This window comes from Spea bombifrons, chromosome 4, assembly GCF_027358695.1.
Source record: "Spea bombifrons isolate aSpeBom1 chromosome 4, aSpeBom1.2.pri, whole genome shotgun sequence".
Lineage (NCBI taxonomy): Eukaryota > Metazoa > Chordata > Amphibia > Anura > Pelobatidae > Spea > Spea bombifrons.
Window position 1 is genome coordinate 77,617,705 of NC_071090.1, and position 15,559 is coordinate 77,633,263.

The 15,559-nt window shown below is 39.4% G+C and overlaps 1 protein-coding gene across 1 annotated transcript in view; it reads left to right on the plus strand.

Moving 5' to 3' along the window:
- The window catches only part of APBA2 (amyloid beta precursor protein binding family A member 2), a 155,452-nt gene that overhangs the window by 121,295 nt on the left and 18,598 nt on the right, over positions 1-15,559 (plus strand). The window contains exons 8-12 of the mRNA XM_053464224.1: positions 3,727-3,813; positions 6,913-7,098; positions 13,573-13,752; positions 13,867-14,079; positions 14,595-14,714. Coding sequence (XP_053320199.1) covers positions 3,727-3,813; positions 6,913-7,098; positions 13,573-13,752; positions 13,867-14,079; positions 14,595-14,714 — 786 coding nt within the window. The remainder of the gene's footprint in view (positions 1-3,726; positions 3,814-6,912; positions 7,099-13,572; positions 13,753-13,866; positions 14,080-14,594; positions 14,715-15,559) is intronic.

Genomic DNA, 15,559 nt, shown 5'->3' on the forward strand with positions numbered 1-15,559 from the left:
GCTCTGGGCCGTAGTTTTTGGTGGCCCTCCTGGAGAAAGGACGTTGCAGACTTCCTTAAATCTTGCCACACTTGTGCTACGACCAAGACCCCCAGGACTCCCCCTTCCGGTCTGCTATTGCCCCTTCCAGTACCCAGTCGTCCCTGGACCCACATCGCCATGGACTTCATAGTGGAGCTACCTTCCTCTCATCGCTACACCACTATACTTACTGTTGTTGACCGATTCTCCAGGATGGTTCATTTCGTGCCTCTCGTCAAATTACCGACAGCTAAGGAGCTTGCAGTCATCTTCATCAGAGACGTTGTACGACTCCACGGCCTTCCCCAGGTGATTGTCTCCGATCGTGGAGTCCAGTTTGTTTCCCGTTTCTGGAGAGCCTTCTGCAAAGCTGTGGGTATCACCCTTTCCTTTTCCACGGCTTATCACCCCCAAACCAATGGAGCGGCTGAACGATCCAATCAACGCCTTGAGCAGTATTTGCGGGCTTTCATTAATGACAACCAGAACGATTGGGCTGACCTTCTTCCACTCGCGGAGTTCGCCCTAAACAATGCGGTACAAGGCTCTACCCAGCATACACCTTTTTACAGTGTCTATGGTTTCCACCCGACTGTACTTCCTGCGGTATCCCCTGATTCGAGTGTTCCTGCGTTGGATGATCATCTTAAGCGGCTAACTTCAGTTTGGTCCTCTGTCCGTTCTGCGTCCATTGCTGCCTCTCAGGATCAAAAGAAGTACTATGATCGCAGACGGTTACCAGCCCCCACTTACATGCCCGGGGACAAAGTCTGGCTATCAACCCGACATATACGCCTACGTACTCCCTCCAAAAAATTGGCTCCTTGCTTTATTGGACCTTATTCCGTCCGCCGTCGTATCAACCCTGTTACCTATGAACTGGACTTGCCTCGCAACCTCCGTATTCCTCGTACATTTCACGTTTCCCTCCTGAAGCCGGTGATATTTAACCGTTTTTCCCGGACGCTGGCCAGTCCTGGTCCTGTTTCAGTCTCCTCCATGGATGATTATGAGATCCGTTCCATCCTGGATTCACGCTTCTTCCGGGGTACCCTCCAATACCTTGTACACTGGAAGGGATACGGACCGGAGGAAAGAGCCTGGGTGCCCGCCTCTGAAGTCCACGCTCCTCGTCTGGTTCGTCAGTTTCATGTCAGGTACCCCCGGAAACCCAGTGGGGGTCCTGGTCGCCCTTTGGGCGGCTCTCGAGGGGGGGGTACTGTAAGGACTTACCTGCCTCTCCGGCCCCGCTCCATGGCTGCTCCCACGACGCTTCCTCAGGCGGCTTCCCGGGCAGCGAGTACCACCGCTACCCGGTCGGCGTCTTCACCGCATGGCCGACCACGCGGTAAACGGGTACCACAGCGCCACCGTGTGGTCAAAAGTTAATATTGCACGTTACATTTGTAACATGCTTTTATAACCTTGGCTGACCTCTTAATGCAGGACACGCCTCCTCCTCTCCCTATTTAAACCCGGAATTCCTCTTCTGGATCACCCTTGGTTGGTGTATTTTGCTATTTGCTTGTGCATTGCTTGTGACTACTGCTCCGGTTTGACTTGGCTTGTTGACCTCGTTCCTGTCTCCTGATTCGGCTCCTGATTCCTGCTCACCTGGTATTGATTCGGCTTGCTGACCTCGTCTCTGGATTCTGATTTGGCTTATCCTGATTACCTGTCTGACCCGGTTGGTTCTCTGACTTTCTGGTTCCTGTTTGGCCTGGCTACCTCCGCCATCTGGGGTCCTGCCTCATCATACCATTACAGTTGCGTTTGTTGTTTGTTATTCGGACGAATGAACGAAACAGAGAAATTCGGCAAGAAAACACATTCATACGAATGCGCTTTTCTAACGCAAAGATGATACATGGAAAAACCCTTGGCTCTTTCAGCTTAAAATATAAACCAACATGTTAATCACAAGACTAGTGAATCTGTGTATGTTAGCTCCACAGACATCTAATTCCCTTTCTATGTATAAAAAAAAAAAGGTAGATTGTATTAACGTTAACGCTAATTACCGCACTGTTATAGGTAAGGAATTACAGTAACAATATTGATGAGGCTTTCTATCTGTTTTAAATATAAATTGTTTAACAAAGCCCAGGAGGAAGGTATATTTCAAGGAGAAATGTTAGGGCAAGAGGTCATGATCTAAAACTACATGGTCAGAAGCTTAGATGTAATGTAAGGAAGTTTCACTTTAGTAAGACAGTGGTAGTCGATAAGTGCCTTCTAGCAAAAGTGATAGAGGTTAATATAAAGATAGACCAATCATTGTTTGAGTTTTTACGCGAATAATGGGCAGACCAAATGGACTGACTGGTTGTTATCAGCTGTCAAGTTGAGTGTTTCCATCTACCTATCTAATCTGTCAATACGCATTATGGACACTCAAAGTAGACTTGGGCGCTGGCGGAAAATTTGTGTTCGTTTTCATGTTCATTTTCGGGGAAAAAAAAATAAAATTGTATTCAACGAAATTCAGACAAAGTTAGTCCAATACGTTCGTAAATACCATTCATCCATCCGGTTGCCATGGAAACAAGAAATAAACGTCCTCTTAGTGTAGTTAAAATGGCAGCCGCAGCCATTTAAAATATTAATGAATGAAGATTTTCATATTGCGCACATTCATTTTTCACTTCCTTCTTACAATGTTGCGTTTGTTGTTTGTTATTCGGACGAATGAACGAAACAGAGAAATTCGGCAAGAAAACACATTCATACGAATGCGCTTTTCTAACGCAAAGATGATACATGGAAAAACCCTTGGCTCTTTCAGCTTAAAATATAAACCAACATGTTAATCACAAGACTAGTGAATCTGTGTATGTTAGCTCCACAGACATCGAATTCCCTTTCTATGTATACTTCTGGTTTGGTGAGAGATTGATTTTATAGCGAATATTCCATTCAATTCCTTTTTCTATAGCAATTACTTGGGACTCCCCTAATTTATCAGAAACCCATTCCTAAATTCTTTTTTGCAGCATTATTTTTTTTTTTGCCCTGTGGCATTTATCTAGGAGAATTTTATAATTAAATGTGCAAACACAAATCTCCTCTCTTGATAATAATATGCCAGCTAGCAGAATTGGATTTTGACTTTCTTTTTGTCTTTTTGCCTGCAGGCTGAATCCATTTTTGCATTCAAATAAGAACTTAAATCTCATTTTAAGAAAAAGAGGTTTTTGGCAGACTTTAGCTGGTTAATAGGTGAAATGAACCAAAGCTTCTAATTTACCTTTACAACTGGAAAATCATATTATGCTATTTCAGGGTCCAGAGAAGTACTTTCTTATTGGCTGTAATGACCTGTATGATTATTACCTTATGTGACCTCATGTTATGTTAGGTACCTACATGTTGGTAGGCGTTGTGTGCACTTTGACTTTTTGTAATGAGAACAAAAAATAGAAACACAGAAAGAATTGGTTAATGGCAAATGGTCAACCGTTATTTTTGGGGGAATTAAGCATAAGTATTATTTCAATCTTTCAAAACAAATGCATAATATATATATAACTATATTTTTTTGGCCAAGTGCTAACATATATATATATATATGTTAGCACTTGGCCAAAAAAATATAGTTTAAATCTAAATCACTTCCTTTGATGCCTGTTGCCTGTTGTGGGCATTCATACAAATACATGTCAGACGTTTTACTTAATTCACTTGATTCACATTGTTGTGTTCTAGAACTCTGAAGGAGACTCCCAGACATTGACAGAAGTGGATCTTTTTATATCAACACAAAGAATCAAAGTTTTAAATGCCGATACACAGGTATGTTTCCGATTCCCTTTATCATTTTTTTTACAATCTCATAAACTGTTTCTCAAATTTCACTACTATTGTTTGATAATGCATATACTTGGTTTATAGAAATATAGACATTTCTACAATACTGGAAAGTATTGTTCTTAATATAATTTAGACACATTGAGATTCTCAGGTTGCTGCTAGAATAATAATGACCAATAAGTACACAAAACAAAGCAAGAATTCTGTGAATACCCAGAGAATACCATTTAAAAATGAATTTCCCAATAAATATTGGGAAATCCGTCACACTATACGGCCATATATTCCTTAGCCTGCCACTATACCACAAAGTACCCCAAATTTGAGAGAAAAGAAGGAAAGAGAGAGGAAAGAACGGTTAAAGACAACGGATTAGTTTTAGTTCTAGGTTTTCTTTTAGTTTTGAATTGGATTTATAAGATTTATTACTCCATCCCCTGTGCATAGAAATAAATCTGTGGAATTTAATAGTTAATAGGCTTGCATTTCCAAGAAATAAGCAACAGCTGTGTATAAAAAGTCATTGTTTTACACTATGTATGTAATGTGAGAAAGTGTTCCTAGGAAATTATAAGCAGGTGTTCTTACATATGGCAAATTGTCTTTGAGTTAATTAAATACCTTTACTAATTATAAGGGATAATATATTAATTAAAATGCCATCATTTCAACTGAAGCAGGTGGTATTATTGTTAGAAATGATACTATCAAAGCTCCCTGTGGGTAAGATGTGTAGCAATTGTAAATGTTTACATTTTTGTGGAAGAGAGCTCCTGACATCTTTGCGGGCTAAATGTGAGCTTGCTGTTTTACTAGAATCTGCAAGTGACTCACTTTTGGGCTTGAATTCATGGTAAGGTCGGATGCATGATGAGGACCACTGCATACATTACATCTCTAGCTTGTTGTCAAGAACCATAGGACACAGGCTGACTGTTACACTTACCGGTGTTGCCAACCAGAAGGCTCTGTTGCCGCTGGGATTCCTGCCTCCTCTCTATTCTGTGCAGTTTACCACTGGTTCCTGACACACTTGAGACCCTTCAGGCAATTCAGGGCCTTTATATACCAAGTGTGCTCCCAGGCTCCCATACTAGAACATTGTATTCCCAGGCCTTGCAGTAGTATGGATCCTGTTACTCTGGGTAACTCTTTCCTTGTGTTGACCCCTTGTCTTGGACTTGGGCTTGGACTACGTTTTTGCCCTTTGTACCTCGCCTGATTGTGACTTGGACCTTAATTATTCTTTGGATTGCCTAACCAGTAAACACCAGCAAGAATAAAACCACAGCACTCAGTAGTAGATTAAGTGAAATCCACACTTTTATTGCATAAAGATGGCAGATAAATTAATCCCACAAACCTTTCAGGGTGTGAAAACCCCTTTCTCAATGTAACCCTACAGCCATGGCTTGCCTGACCTTGTTTGACAGTTCCCTAGTCTCTCTCCCAGTATTCCTGGACTCCACTGCTGTCTGCAAGTCTGCTGTCCTCTGCCAGGGCCCTGCTCCATGCCTGTCAGTGGCTCCAAAGAATAAGGCCAAGGATGCAGCAGACATCTGCAAGCAGGCACTTCTACACTTGGCTGTCCATGCTGAGCTCTAAGCCTGAACCTGTTCCTGGACAGAGACTCCTACCTGACCTAGTACCCGCAGTCATGACACTTGGCTACAGGAAAAAATATTAATACATTTGTCTATACCCTTCTGTATTTTATGCGCAAAGAGTAGCTTCCTTCTTAAGACTTTATCTGCAGAACCTACGCTAGATTTTCTTCTGTGTTAATAAGCATGTGCATGTTGGAAAGGGGCATCCGGCAAATAGATTGCGCAGAAAGCTAGGTATCATAGGGCAGGGCCTCTTTTTAAATAATATAATCATTAGAAAGCAATGTCAAGAGGTTACATTGTTTCAAATTACACAGCATGCTGCAACCTGACTGAATAGTGCACACTGGGCATGGTCTGTTTTAGGCTACAATTTTACTTTTCCCAAGACTAAAAATGAGTCTCCCCCCCAACACAGTTATGCCGGCTTGTGGATATAATGTAAGAAAGTTGTGCATCTGTTAGTATACCCAGCACTAGACCAGCACTAGAGTTTTTGTATTAACAGTTTCCTATTTTCAAAATAAAAAAGTTCAGCTTTTAGACAGGGTTTTAAGACGTTATTTAGAAGTTACATAGATGAAATAGATCTTTAAGAAGAAAAGGGTTTTTCTCAAATTCGATTTTGTATATGTCATAAGAGTATATTTTAAGTATGTCTTTAATTCGTAAATCTATGGTAGTGGTAGCCATGAAATTAAAATAGATGTTATAATTTATATAGTTGTATTAGTCTAGTGCAAGTGGAAAAAGCAATATCAAATCTCATAACGTATTGGTTTGTATGAACAATACAGTATTTGTGCAAGATCTGCATTGTTCTAGCACATGAATGTCATTGCTGTTCACCGCTCAAAGTTCTAAAAACAGTGCGCATTAGAGTGGCAGATGTGTCACAGGTAACTAGCAAACAGAAAATAACTGCATTGGGTCTGTAGAAAAGATAATAAAGTGATTTTACGAGTTCTGCATATATGTGAAAGGGCACAGAGCAGTCAGTAGCCTGCATAATCATTTGGGCTGCCACAGGATATATAACGAACATAATACTAATGGAAAAACATACAGAAATCACTCAAACTAATTCTGAGCCCCCCGCAAAAACGTATTTGGTGAAATGTTTGTTCTCATGAAACCTGGGTCTAGACTGATAATATCATAAAACTTTAGTGCGGACTTGGCCCTTAAAAACATTAATTACCAAACAATGTTAATATTTATGTTTTGTTTGTCTATTGAGCAATTTTAAAACAGATTACTCAATAGCCATTGTGATCTAAAAGAAAAACAGATAATAATAATAGCATAAACTTCAACTGCGTTTCACTCACTCATACTCATGCATTATCTAAGTATGTTAAATCCATCTAATTTGGATTTGTATCTATTGTATCTATTTATTGTTGCCCAGTAGAGTTGTTTCTTTATTTCAATCTTTCAATAAAGATTATTTTGTTTTGTTCTTTATGTTCAGGAAACAATGATGGATCATGCACTGCGCACAATCTCCTACATTGCTGACATAGGCAATATTGTTGTTTTAATGGCACGTCGCCGCATGCCAAGATCAGCGTCCCAGGACTGTATAGAGACAACCCCTGGAGCTCAAGAGGGAAAGAAGCAGTATAAAATGATCTGCCATGTTTTTGAATCTGAAGATGTAAGTAATCACCTTTATTCATGCTGTGTTGCTCCAAAAAAGACTCTGGTCTTACGATGTCAAAGTGGACTGAGCAGGAGCTCATCGTCCATTAATGGGTTTGTGCCTCCGTGGACCTGAGAACATCAAAGAAAAAGGAAGCATTTGCTACCTTCTACCTTCTACATTCTACATGTAGGAGGGAAAGCACAATTCAAAATAATCAAAGCTTTTGTTATAATAAAGTTCAGTTAATCTACCTGATTTGTAGTTGAATTTAGAATCTGCTATGTAGGAAATTTGATGAGTTTTCATGGCTGACAAAAACCATGTATGAGATTTGGTACCAATTTAGGCTAAAATAACATCCACACTACATTTAGTGATATTTCCATTAAAAAAAATCCTATTAAAGAAACAGCACTGGATTCCTAAAAAGGTAGAGCAGATATTTAAACAAAGGACTTTTTTCAGTGGCTCAAGAAATAATAAGGGGGGGGGATTAACTGCTGCTCTACCTATCCACCTTTTTTGATAAAGCACAGCAGAACTTCCTAAATTGACCCTTAAAGACCATTGGGAGGCTTCTGTAGCTTTCTGCCTGGGTTTCACAGTACACCTGACCTTACTTACTAGCAATGTTTGGCTTTCTTAACTATAAATTACTCTTTGGTTAATAGGTTGATTTCTGTTTGGTGAAACACGGTGGACAGTTTGTGTTTCCCCTTTCCGTACAATTCACAAATGAGCTACACACACAAGAGGTGGTATCATAGAAAGCCATACTGGTTGGTTTTCATGTAATTTTGCTAATGTCTATGAGTAGCAAACAAATGGACATCTTACATTAGTTATGAAGAGTAACTAATAAAATGATTTGATTTAATATGTGTGACGTACATATAAGCACCATCTAAAGACACCTTACATTGCTCAGTTTCAATAGTTACAAGGTAAATTGTTAAAATTATTAAGATCAAGTGAAATCACATTTTGCTTTTTTTGTGGAAATCTTCGGTACAACACTATATTACATTTATTTATAGAGCGTTATTACGGATAGTAAAAATTAAATTTAACAGAATACAATTTGGCAGTAACTTTAACACATGTTAAACATATTGGGACAGAAGGCGAGGAGGGCTGTACATTCACTTATAAATGGCTTCAACAAGGTTCTGTTTGTGGCCTGCCGAGCAATGTGGTTTTCCTGTACAGGAAAGTTAGGAATATTACATTAGAGATGTATTAAAATGGATTTTAACCACACTGCAAAGCTGGCTCATCATCCACGTGTATCTTCAAAAGATTGCCCATTGTGAGTGCAGCAAGGCATTTATTTTCACATCTCTGATATTAATGGTACATGAACATTTTTACTGCACATTTTATTGCTGGTAAATTGGCCAAAGAACCAAAGTCAAACTGCTGCCAAGCTTCTGTTTCAGAGACGGGTGGATATCAAAGAGCCATCTTAGAGAGGCTCAGCGCGTAACAGTTTCTTTGATAAATCTCTTTAATGTCTGCTTCCTGGAGTGGAGAAATTCAGAACAAGCTGTGTAGGTTGACACGTACAAGGGTATACCGAGACAGTTACGGGAATAAAACAGACATAAATAAAAAAAAATATATATATAGGGATATGTTTTTTTCATAAGCTTTAATTACTTGTAGATATCCGACAATATTTATAGGTTCAGCTATATTTAATTATTTAGTATGTATACTTCTAAAAGGTCCATTATTTTAACCTTTTTTGGTAATACAGCTAAATGCTATTGATCCCTGCGCATAAGATAACTTTAGAACATTACAATGTTTTATTTAACGGCAAGTGTACAGTTTTAATTAGTAGTCCTTTGCAGTTAGCCTGGTATATGTTACTTTCATCATTAATTGCCAGGGGGAGCCAACACCATCAGCGGAGGGAGTAGTCGTAGTGTTCCAAAATAAAGTAGGCCACACATAATTTTTTATCAACGGATTGTTATTCTGTACTTCATTATTCATAACGCAAAATTACGTTCTGTCCTCAAAACATTGACAGCACTCGCTAGCCTGCCTGACTAGGCAGAATGAATACAGAAATCAAAGGGATTTAATAAAAAAATATTTTCCAGTTTCTAAAGCAAGTCCTAAAACATCATTATTATTCTATGGATATGCTTCCTAGGAAGTGACATTCACCATGCAGTCTGGCGCTTTTGACATGAATATATTGAGTTTCATATGAATGCTGAGAAGCATCTCTTTATACATATAGGTGCAGTGAACTGTCATGGTACCCGTGTCTACTGAACAATTTGGAGAGCATCCACTCAGAATCACAGTTATAGAAAAGATAAATTCAGTGCACACAGCACGCTTATTTGTAGGATAAATGAGGCCGACTGATTCATTATGCCCATGACAAAGTACAACATGTACTTCATGTACAAGAATAGACTTTCAGTTTTTCAATTATGTTTCCCGTTTACAGGGAGGCTCTTTTTTGTACATTGTTTTCTAAACTGTAGCAGGCTCTATCATTTAATTCATGCAATGTTTGCTTTTTGTGTAAGTCACCAATAACATCGCATAGAGAGTCAAGAGTCCTCGACCACAGTCCTCGACCACACAGTGTTATTATGAGCATGCTCTGTAAAATACAGTTTTGTGAAACCAGTAGCCTTTGGGTGACCTCATACTGTAATTCTCAGTGCATTATACTTTTATACTATTTACATTTATATCTTTATAAATTAATACTATGGACTTGCAGAGGTGGGTAACTAGCACATACTGCTCCATTCTTAATGAGGTGGGGCGAACTGTAGGTTTTTACAGCTTGCACATATGCTGGATTGCAGAGCTATACAGATGTTTATCCTGGCCAAGGCTGACTAGGTGTAGGACAGCAGGTCCAGGAGAAGGTAGCCCCTGACCCACTTTACTTTGATCTGTTTTCATTATTGGGCAGTGGGCCCAGTTATATTGCAGAGGTCAGGGAAGATCTTCCTACTATATTCTCTGCTGAGCCTTATGTGGATATCTCATCATATTGCAGTTCTCTGCATTACAAAGCCAGCAGAGGCATGAATGGGTTTGGTAAATCCAGAGGGCTGCCCAGGTTGCTAATCTATGTCAGGCCTAGAGCACTGGCCCCCGTTAATATACTACTGCAGCTGTGTGCCACAGTTTAAACATTATTGGAATACCTGGCAACTCTCAGGTTCACCACTTCCCCAGGAGCGTGGTCCTGACAGGCATGTTAGCGGGTATGCCCACTGACATTAGCAGGGCTGTCCAGAACATCAGCGGGTAGTCCTAGCCACATCCCGGAAGGGGGGCTCCGGGTAGCCGGATCTTTGAAGTTTCCAGTTATGATTATAGGAGTAGTTAAAGCTATAGTCAGGAGCCCCACATATTTCTTTGCAGAAATCAGTCTTGATTTACAAAATTTTAACTACATCACATTTTCCATGAACCCAAAACAATGTAAGTGAGTTTTCCATTCATAATAGTGAACCCTTAAGCAAGAGGAATAACTGGTGCCCCCACAACTGTTAAGAGCAAAGTTCCCACGTTTGCATGAATTGGCCAGAAAAACATCCAGTTCGTGCATGTCCAAGTCTGTCAATTTCTGGACAGGACCATGATATCAAGGGACCCTACACTTCCAACACAGGAGTTTATGCATACATGGGCATACCTGGGAACTTTTGTGCTCCAGCTACCCAGAGCCTGCCCTTGCGGGACATAGCCAGGACTGCCCACTGACGTCGGTGGGCGGTCCCGCAGATGGCGGTGGGTGGTCCCGCAGATGGCGGTGGGTGGTCCCGCTTACGTTGAGGGTGCTCCCGCTGACATCAATATAACACTCCCATTTGAATCGGAAATGAGCAAGGATTGTGGTATGTCAGGACCCTACTCCCACAATTTTGGTGGAGAATTTGGGTGTTGATCTAGAGAAGCAGAGCTTCTCCGGAAGTTCTCAGGGCCAAGCCTGGAGAGTTCCCATGTATGATGCATTGGACTGCTTCAAGCTAGTAAGCAGTTCATGTGTGTTTCTCTCTCTCTGACATGTGTTTACGGGAGCGGGGCAGATTTTGTGTTATACCTCTTACTCTGTGCTTTAACATCTTGCCTTTACTTTTATTTATTTACTTTTTCCCATAAATAAAGATTTTAAGGGGACTGCTCCTTCCACAACTTTCCTCACACAAATAGAATGTAATGTGCAATAAACCGAGACATAAAACAATCACTCACCATGAGATCCACAACATTGTTCTCAATAAAAATAATTCTGTTGTGATAAAGTCTCTCTAATCTCACAGATGCAAAGTTTGCAACGTACCAATTATAATTTTCCTTTCAGAATAAAATATATTCACTTTGCCTTTAGTCACAAAATGTGTTATGTGGAGATAATCTCCATACCCCTAGGGAAGGAACATTTTCAGTGTTTCTTTGCTGTAAAAGGGAGCACATTGCATCTGGAAGGATAATAAGCTTCCCTGAAATTGTTTGCAAACCCTGCCACGGCCGTGACTTTTCGGGCTACAGAAGTTAATTGGATGCTTGTGTACTTTACACTATGCATGAACGCGAATAAATATTGACACCGGGATTACCTGAGTTAAATATTTTCCTTTAGGAAATATTTCTACTGATGCAGTTTGCTGTATAGCAGAGAGGCAGATATAAAATGGACTAGAAACTACTTAGTCCCCAAGGAACCGAAAGGTTAAAGGATCTGCAATAAGAAAACGTATTTGGCATTTTCAATTTGGAAATTGCTTAACCTTGAGGTCTCAGTGACAAAATCAACTTTACTCTATTTTTTTTATTTTCTGTAAGATTTGCTGCAAATGAGTCTGCGGTCAAAAGGGTTGAATCTTAAAATTAATGTTCCTAGTGGTTACAGCAAGCTGTTTATATGATTATTGATTGTACGATTGTAAAGTAAACATTAGCTCCCTGATGTATTAAATGCCCGAGATGTTCATATCCTACAATATTTTGCCGTTTTAAAAAATATTTCTTCTCCATTACATTAGCTCCTAGTTACGTGATTAAATGTTTAAAACGGGGGCAATGATAAAGGGACTGTTCCAGCTCGTCTTGGTAAAAGACCAGTGGGTCTGAACTTCTTGACTTCTCTTTACTACATGAATTATAAAGGTCTATCCCCAAGAACCGCCTGCTGGAGGAAGAGCTTGACTGGCCCTGTATTATGCATTGTTAAATTATCAAAAAGAATTCTAAAATATCCTCCTAAATGATGCATTATAAAGGGACACTTAATCCTAACGGGAAGAACCTGCCATTGTTGGCCTTTCAAAATAAATAGTGAAGTGGGGAAGTTGTAACTCCAACTCTCAAGGAAACTCTTCTGTCATCTCTTCACTGTGACCTCATTTTATTTCTAAATGAGAATATCTGAAATGGACACTTTTGCAGACCACATTATGACACAGGTGTCAGTAGGTTGTTCACTTTTACTTTATGTAACATTTACACATACCACAGCTTGTTGGCACATATGTAAAATCTTACGTAAAAAGATAATACTGCTTCTCTGGGCTACATTTGCAGGCAGAATGAGATGATACATTTCATCATTCCATCTCAACTATATATATAATGAAGGGCCTACTCAAATTGAGTTCTCAAGATGAGCTGCGGCTAAGGCCATGCATAATTTACAGCTGGTCCTGTAGGACAGGCCTGGTGATCACAAAGTGGCAGTGGTCAGCGGCCACCTGATGATGTAAGTGTGGCCAAAGGCTGTGTATGCACAGCTGCGTGTTTTTTATGCTTAGATTTGCTTGGTGTACCAGATGGCCAGACCTGCCATAGGGTATGTGGTAAAGCACCTGCTATAGGGTATGTAGTAAAACGTCTGTCACAAAGCCAATTGCTGCATTGACTTGCAGTTTTTGAATTGGCGGGAATGATGCTGTAGGATTTCATTCACAATGAGCAAAATAGCTATAGTGGGGAAGCAGTGCCATCTAGTGGCAATGTAATGTATTGGCATCATTCAGTCTTTAGTTGTGATACATCAAGCTGAAGAGATATGGTAGCATTTACAGGTTCTGGTGCATGTGGTTAAACACCACAATGACCACCACGAGCCACCAGACACTGGTGTCCTTGTATGGAGACTTTGCTTTCCCCTGCTTATAAGACACATCTCTTAATTTGACTAATGTAGTTGGCACACTAAACAATAAAATAGTGTATACACTAAATAACACTATATTTACCTATAGTCCAAGATTGATATGATATTGATATGCAATGCCAAGAAGCAGGGCTCAGCAAGGTTAATTGACACTGACAGTGGTAGCTCTTGGGTTTTGTGGTTAGTTCCTGCTTGTGAAGCAAATTAGTCCTTGTGTACAATGTGCTATGTATTGCCACTGGCCAGTGTTTCATAAAATATGAGTTCCATATGGGAAATTCTTAATATATATTTTTTCAACAATTATCTGTCTTCTCTTAAAGGCCCAGCTTATTGCACAGTCTATTGGCCAGGCCTTCAGTGTAGCATATCAGGAATTCTTACGAGCCAATGGGATCAACCCTGAAGACCTCAGTCAAAAAGAATATAGTGATATCATCAATACTCAAGAAATGTATAATGATGATCTCATACACTTCTCTAATTCTGATAACTGCAAAGAGGTAAAGTTGTGCTTTTTTTTTTTTTTTTTTTTTTACCAATACTGAAACTTGTAGTTTCATGTTGCTTTTGGTGTTTTTCTAAAGCTGTACAAAATCTGTTATTTTTTTTAATAGTTGCATGTGGAAAAGCTGAAAGGTGAAATTTTAGGAGTAGTCATCGTAGAGTCCGGCTGGGGCTCTATTCTCCCCACTGTTATTTTGGCCAATATGATGAATGGAGGCCCTGCAGCACGCTCCGGAAAACTAAGTATCGGTGACCAGATTATGTCCATCAATGGAACAAGTTTGGTTGGGCTTCCTCTAGCAACTTGTCAAGGCATTATCAAGGTACGGACATGTAAATAGATGCATATATATATATATATATATATATATATATATATATATATTTAATCTATATAAAATATCCATATTTTTTTTGATTGAACGCACTATGAAGTTTGATGTGGGGATATCAATGTTAATTCCTCTTCAAGGGGACTTGATCACTTGAAATCACAGGTAAGATTCTACTTGAAGACAGTTTTGAGGCCTTGATGAGATTATCAAAGAGTCTGAATGGCATCAGCCAGTTGTTAGATATTGCATTGGAAAGAAGTGAGTGGAGTCTGGTGTGATCTTATAAATTCATTAGTTATTACCTGAGCAGCATATTCTAAGTGGATTTATCTGCCCTCAAGGTATATTATAGTAGAATTATTTTATGTGTTGTGGCACCAGATTAATGTTTTGCCTTACATTGACCATTCTCAATGTAGTAAGAACTATAATTTCTCATTTTAGCTAAGATGTGTATGTGAGGAAAGAAAGCTTTATGGTGTATTTGTGTTTCTTTTGTACAGGGCTTAAAGAATCAAACCCATTTGAAGCTAAACATTGTGAGTTGTCCACCAGTCACCACAGTGCTCATCAAAAGACCCGATCTCAAATACCAGCTTGGATTTAGTGTGCAGAATGGAATAGTAAGTAACACCGATCTGGCTCTTAGTTTGTTACATCTAGGTCCTAACTTTTTGTGTTAAATCTTTATAAATATTTTATATCTCTCATCTGGAGCAGGCTTTAAGTGTATCTGTTTAAAATGTATTTTGTGCAGTGTTATGTGGCAGATGCTTTGGGTCACAAAATAATACTGCTAAAAGGAGGCTTTACAGTATGTGGTAGATCAGATGATTATAAATTTGCCTATTTTGGAAGCTTTAGATATTGTGACTTTTCAATATTTAATGGTTTTTTTAGACACCTCGTTATATCCACAACCCCATTTAAAAGTAGGAATGGTTCAGAACGATAAAAAATGTAATTTACATTATTTAGGTTCAAGCCACATGACACGTGCATTCATCCACAACTGCAAATGTAGCCTGAATTATTTTGCTTCTGGATTCTGTCACTGTCAAGAGGTCTAATTCAGACCTAATTTTCAGTTGGGTGTTTCTTCCAGTTGGATGTAGATAAAACAGGATTATTTCTCATCATCTGGAACACTCCAGCCAGCACATGCACCAGTCGCACTGAATCAACACCATTATTTCATCCAAACAGTGGTCACATTGAGTTGATTCTAAAACAGAAATACATTCTGCAGAATCCTCCTATATGCATTTTCTCCTCTCATGCTTTTATTCCCGTTCAATCTCTCTCTCGCACTCTCTAAATGTTTTCCTGCATTCTCTGCTGAACACCTCCGCCGATCACTTTCACATCTTTCACATCTTCTTCTGCATCTTCTTCGTCTATCTTCTCTTTTCTATGTTCAATTCTTAATCAGGTATCTTCTTTCTTAGTCCACACCTCCGCTGACATA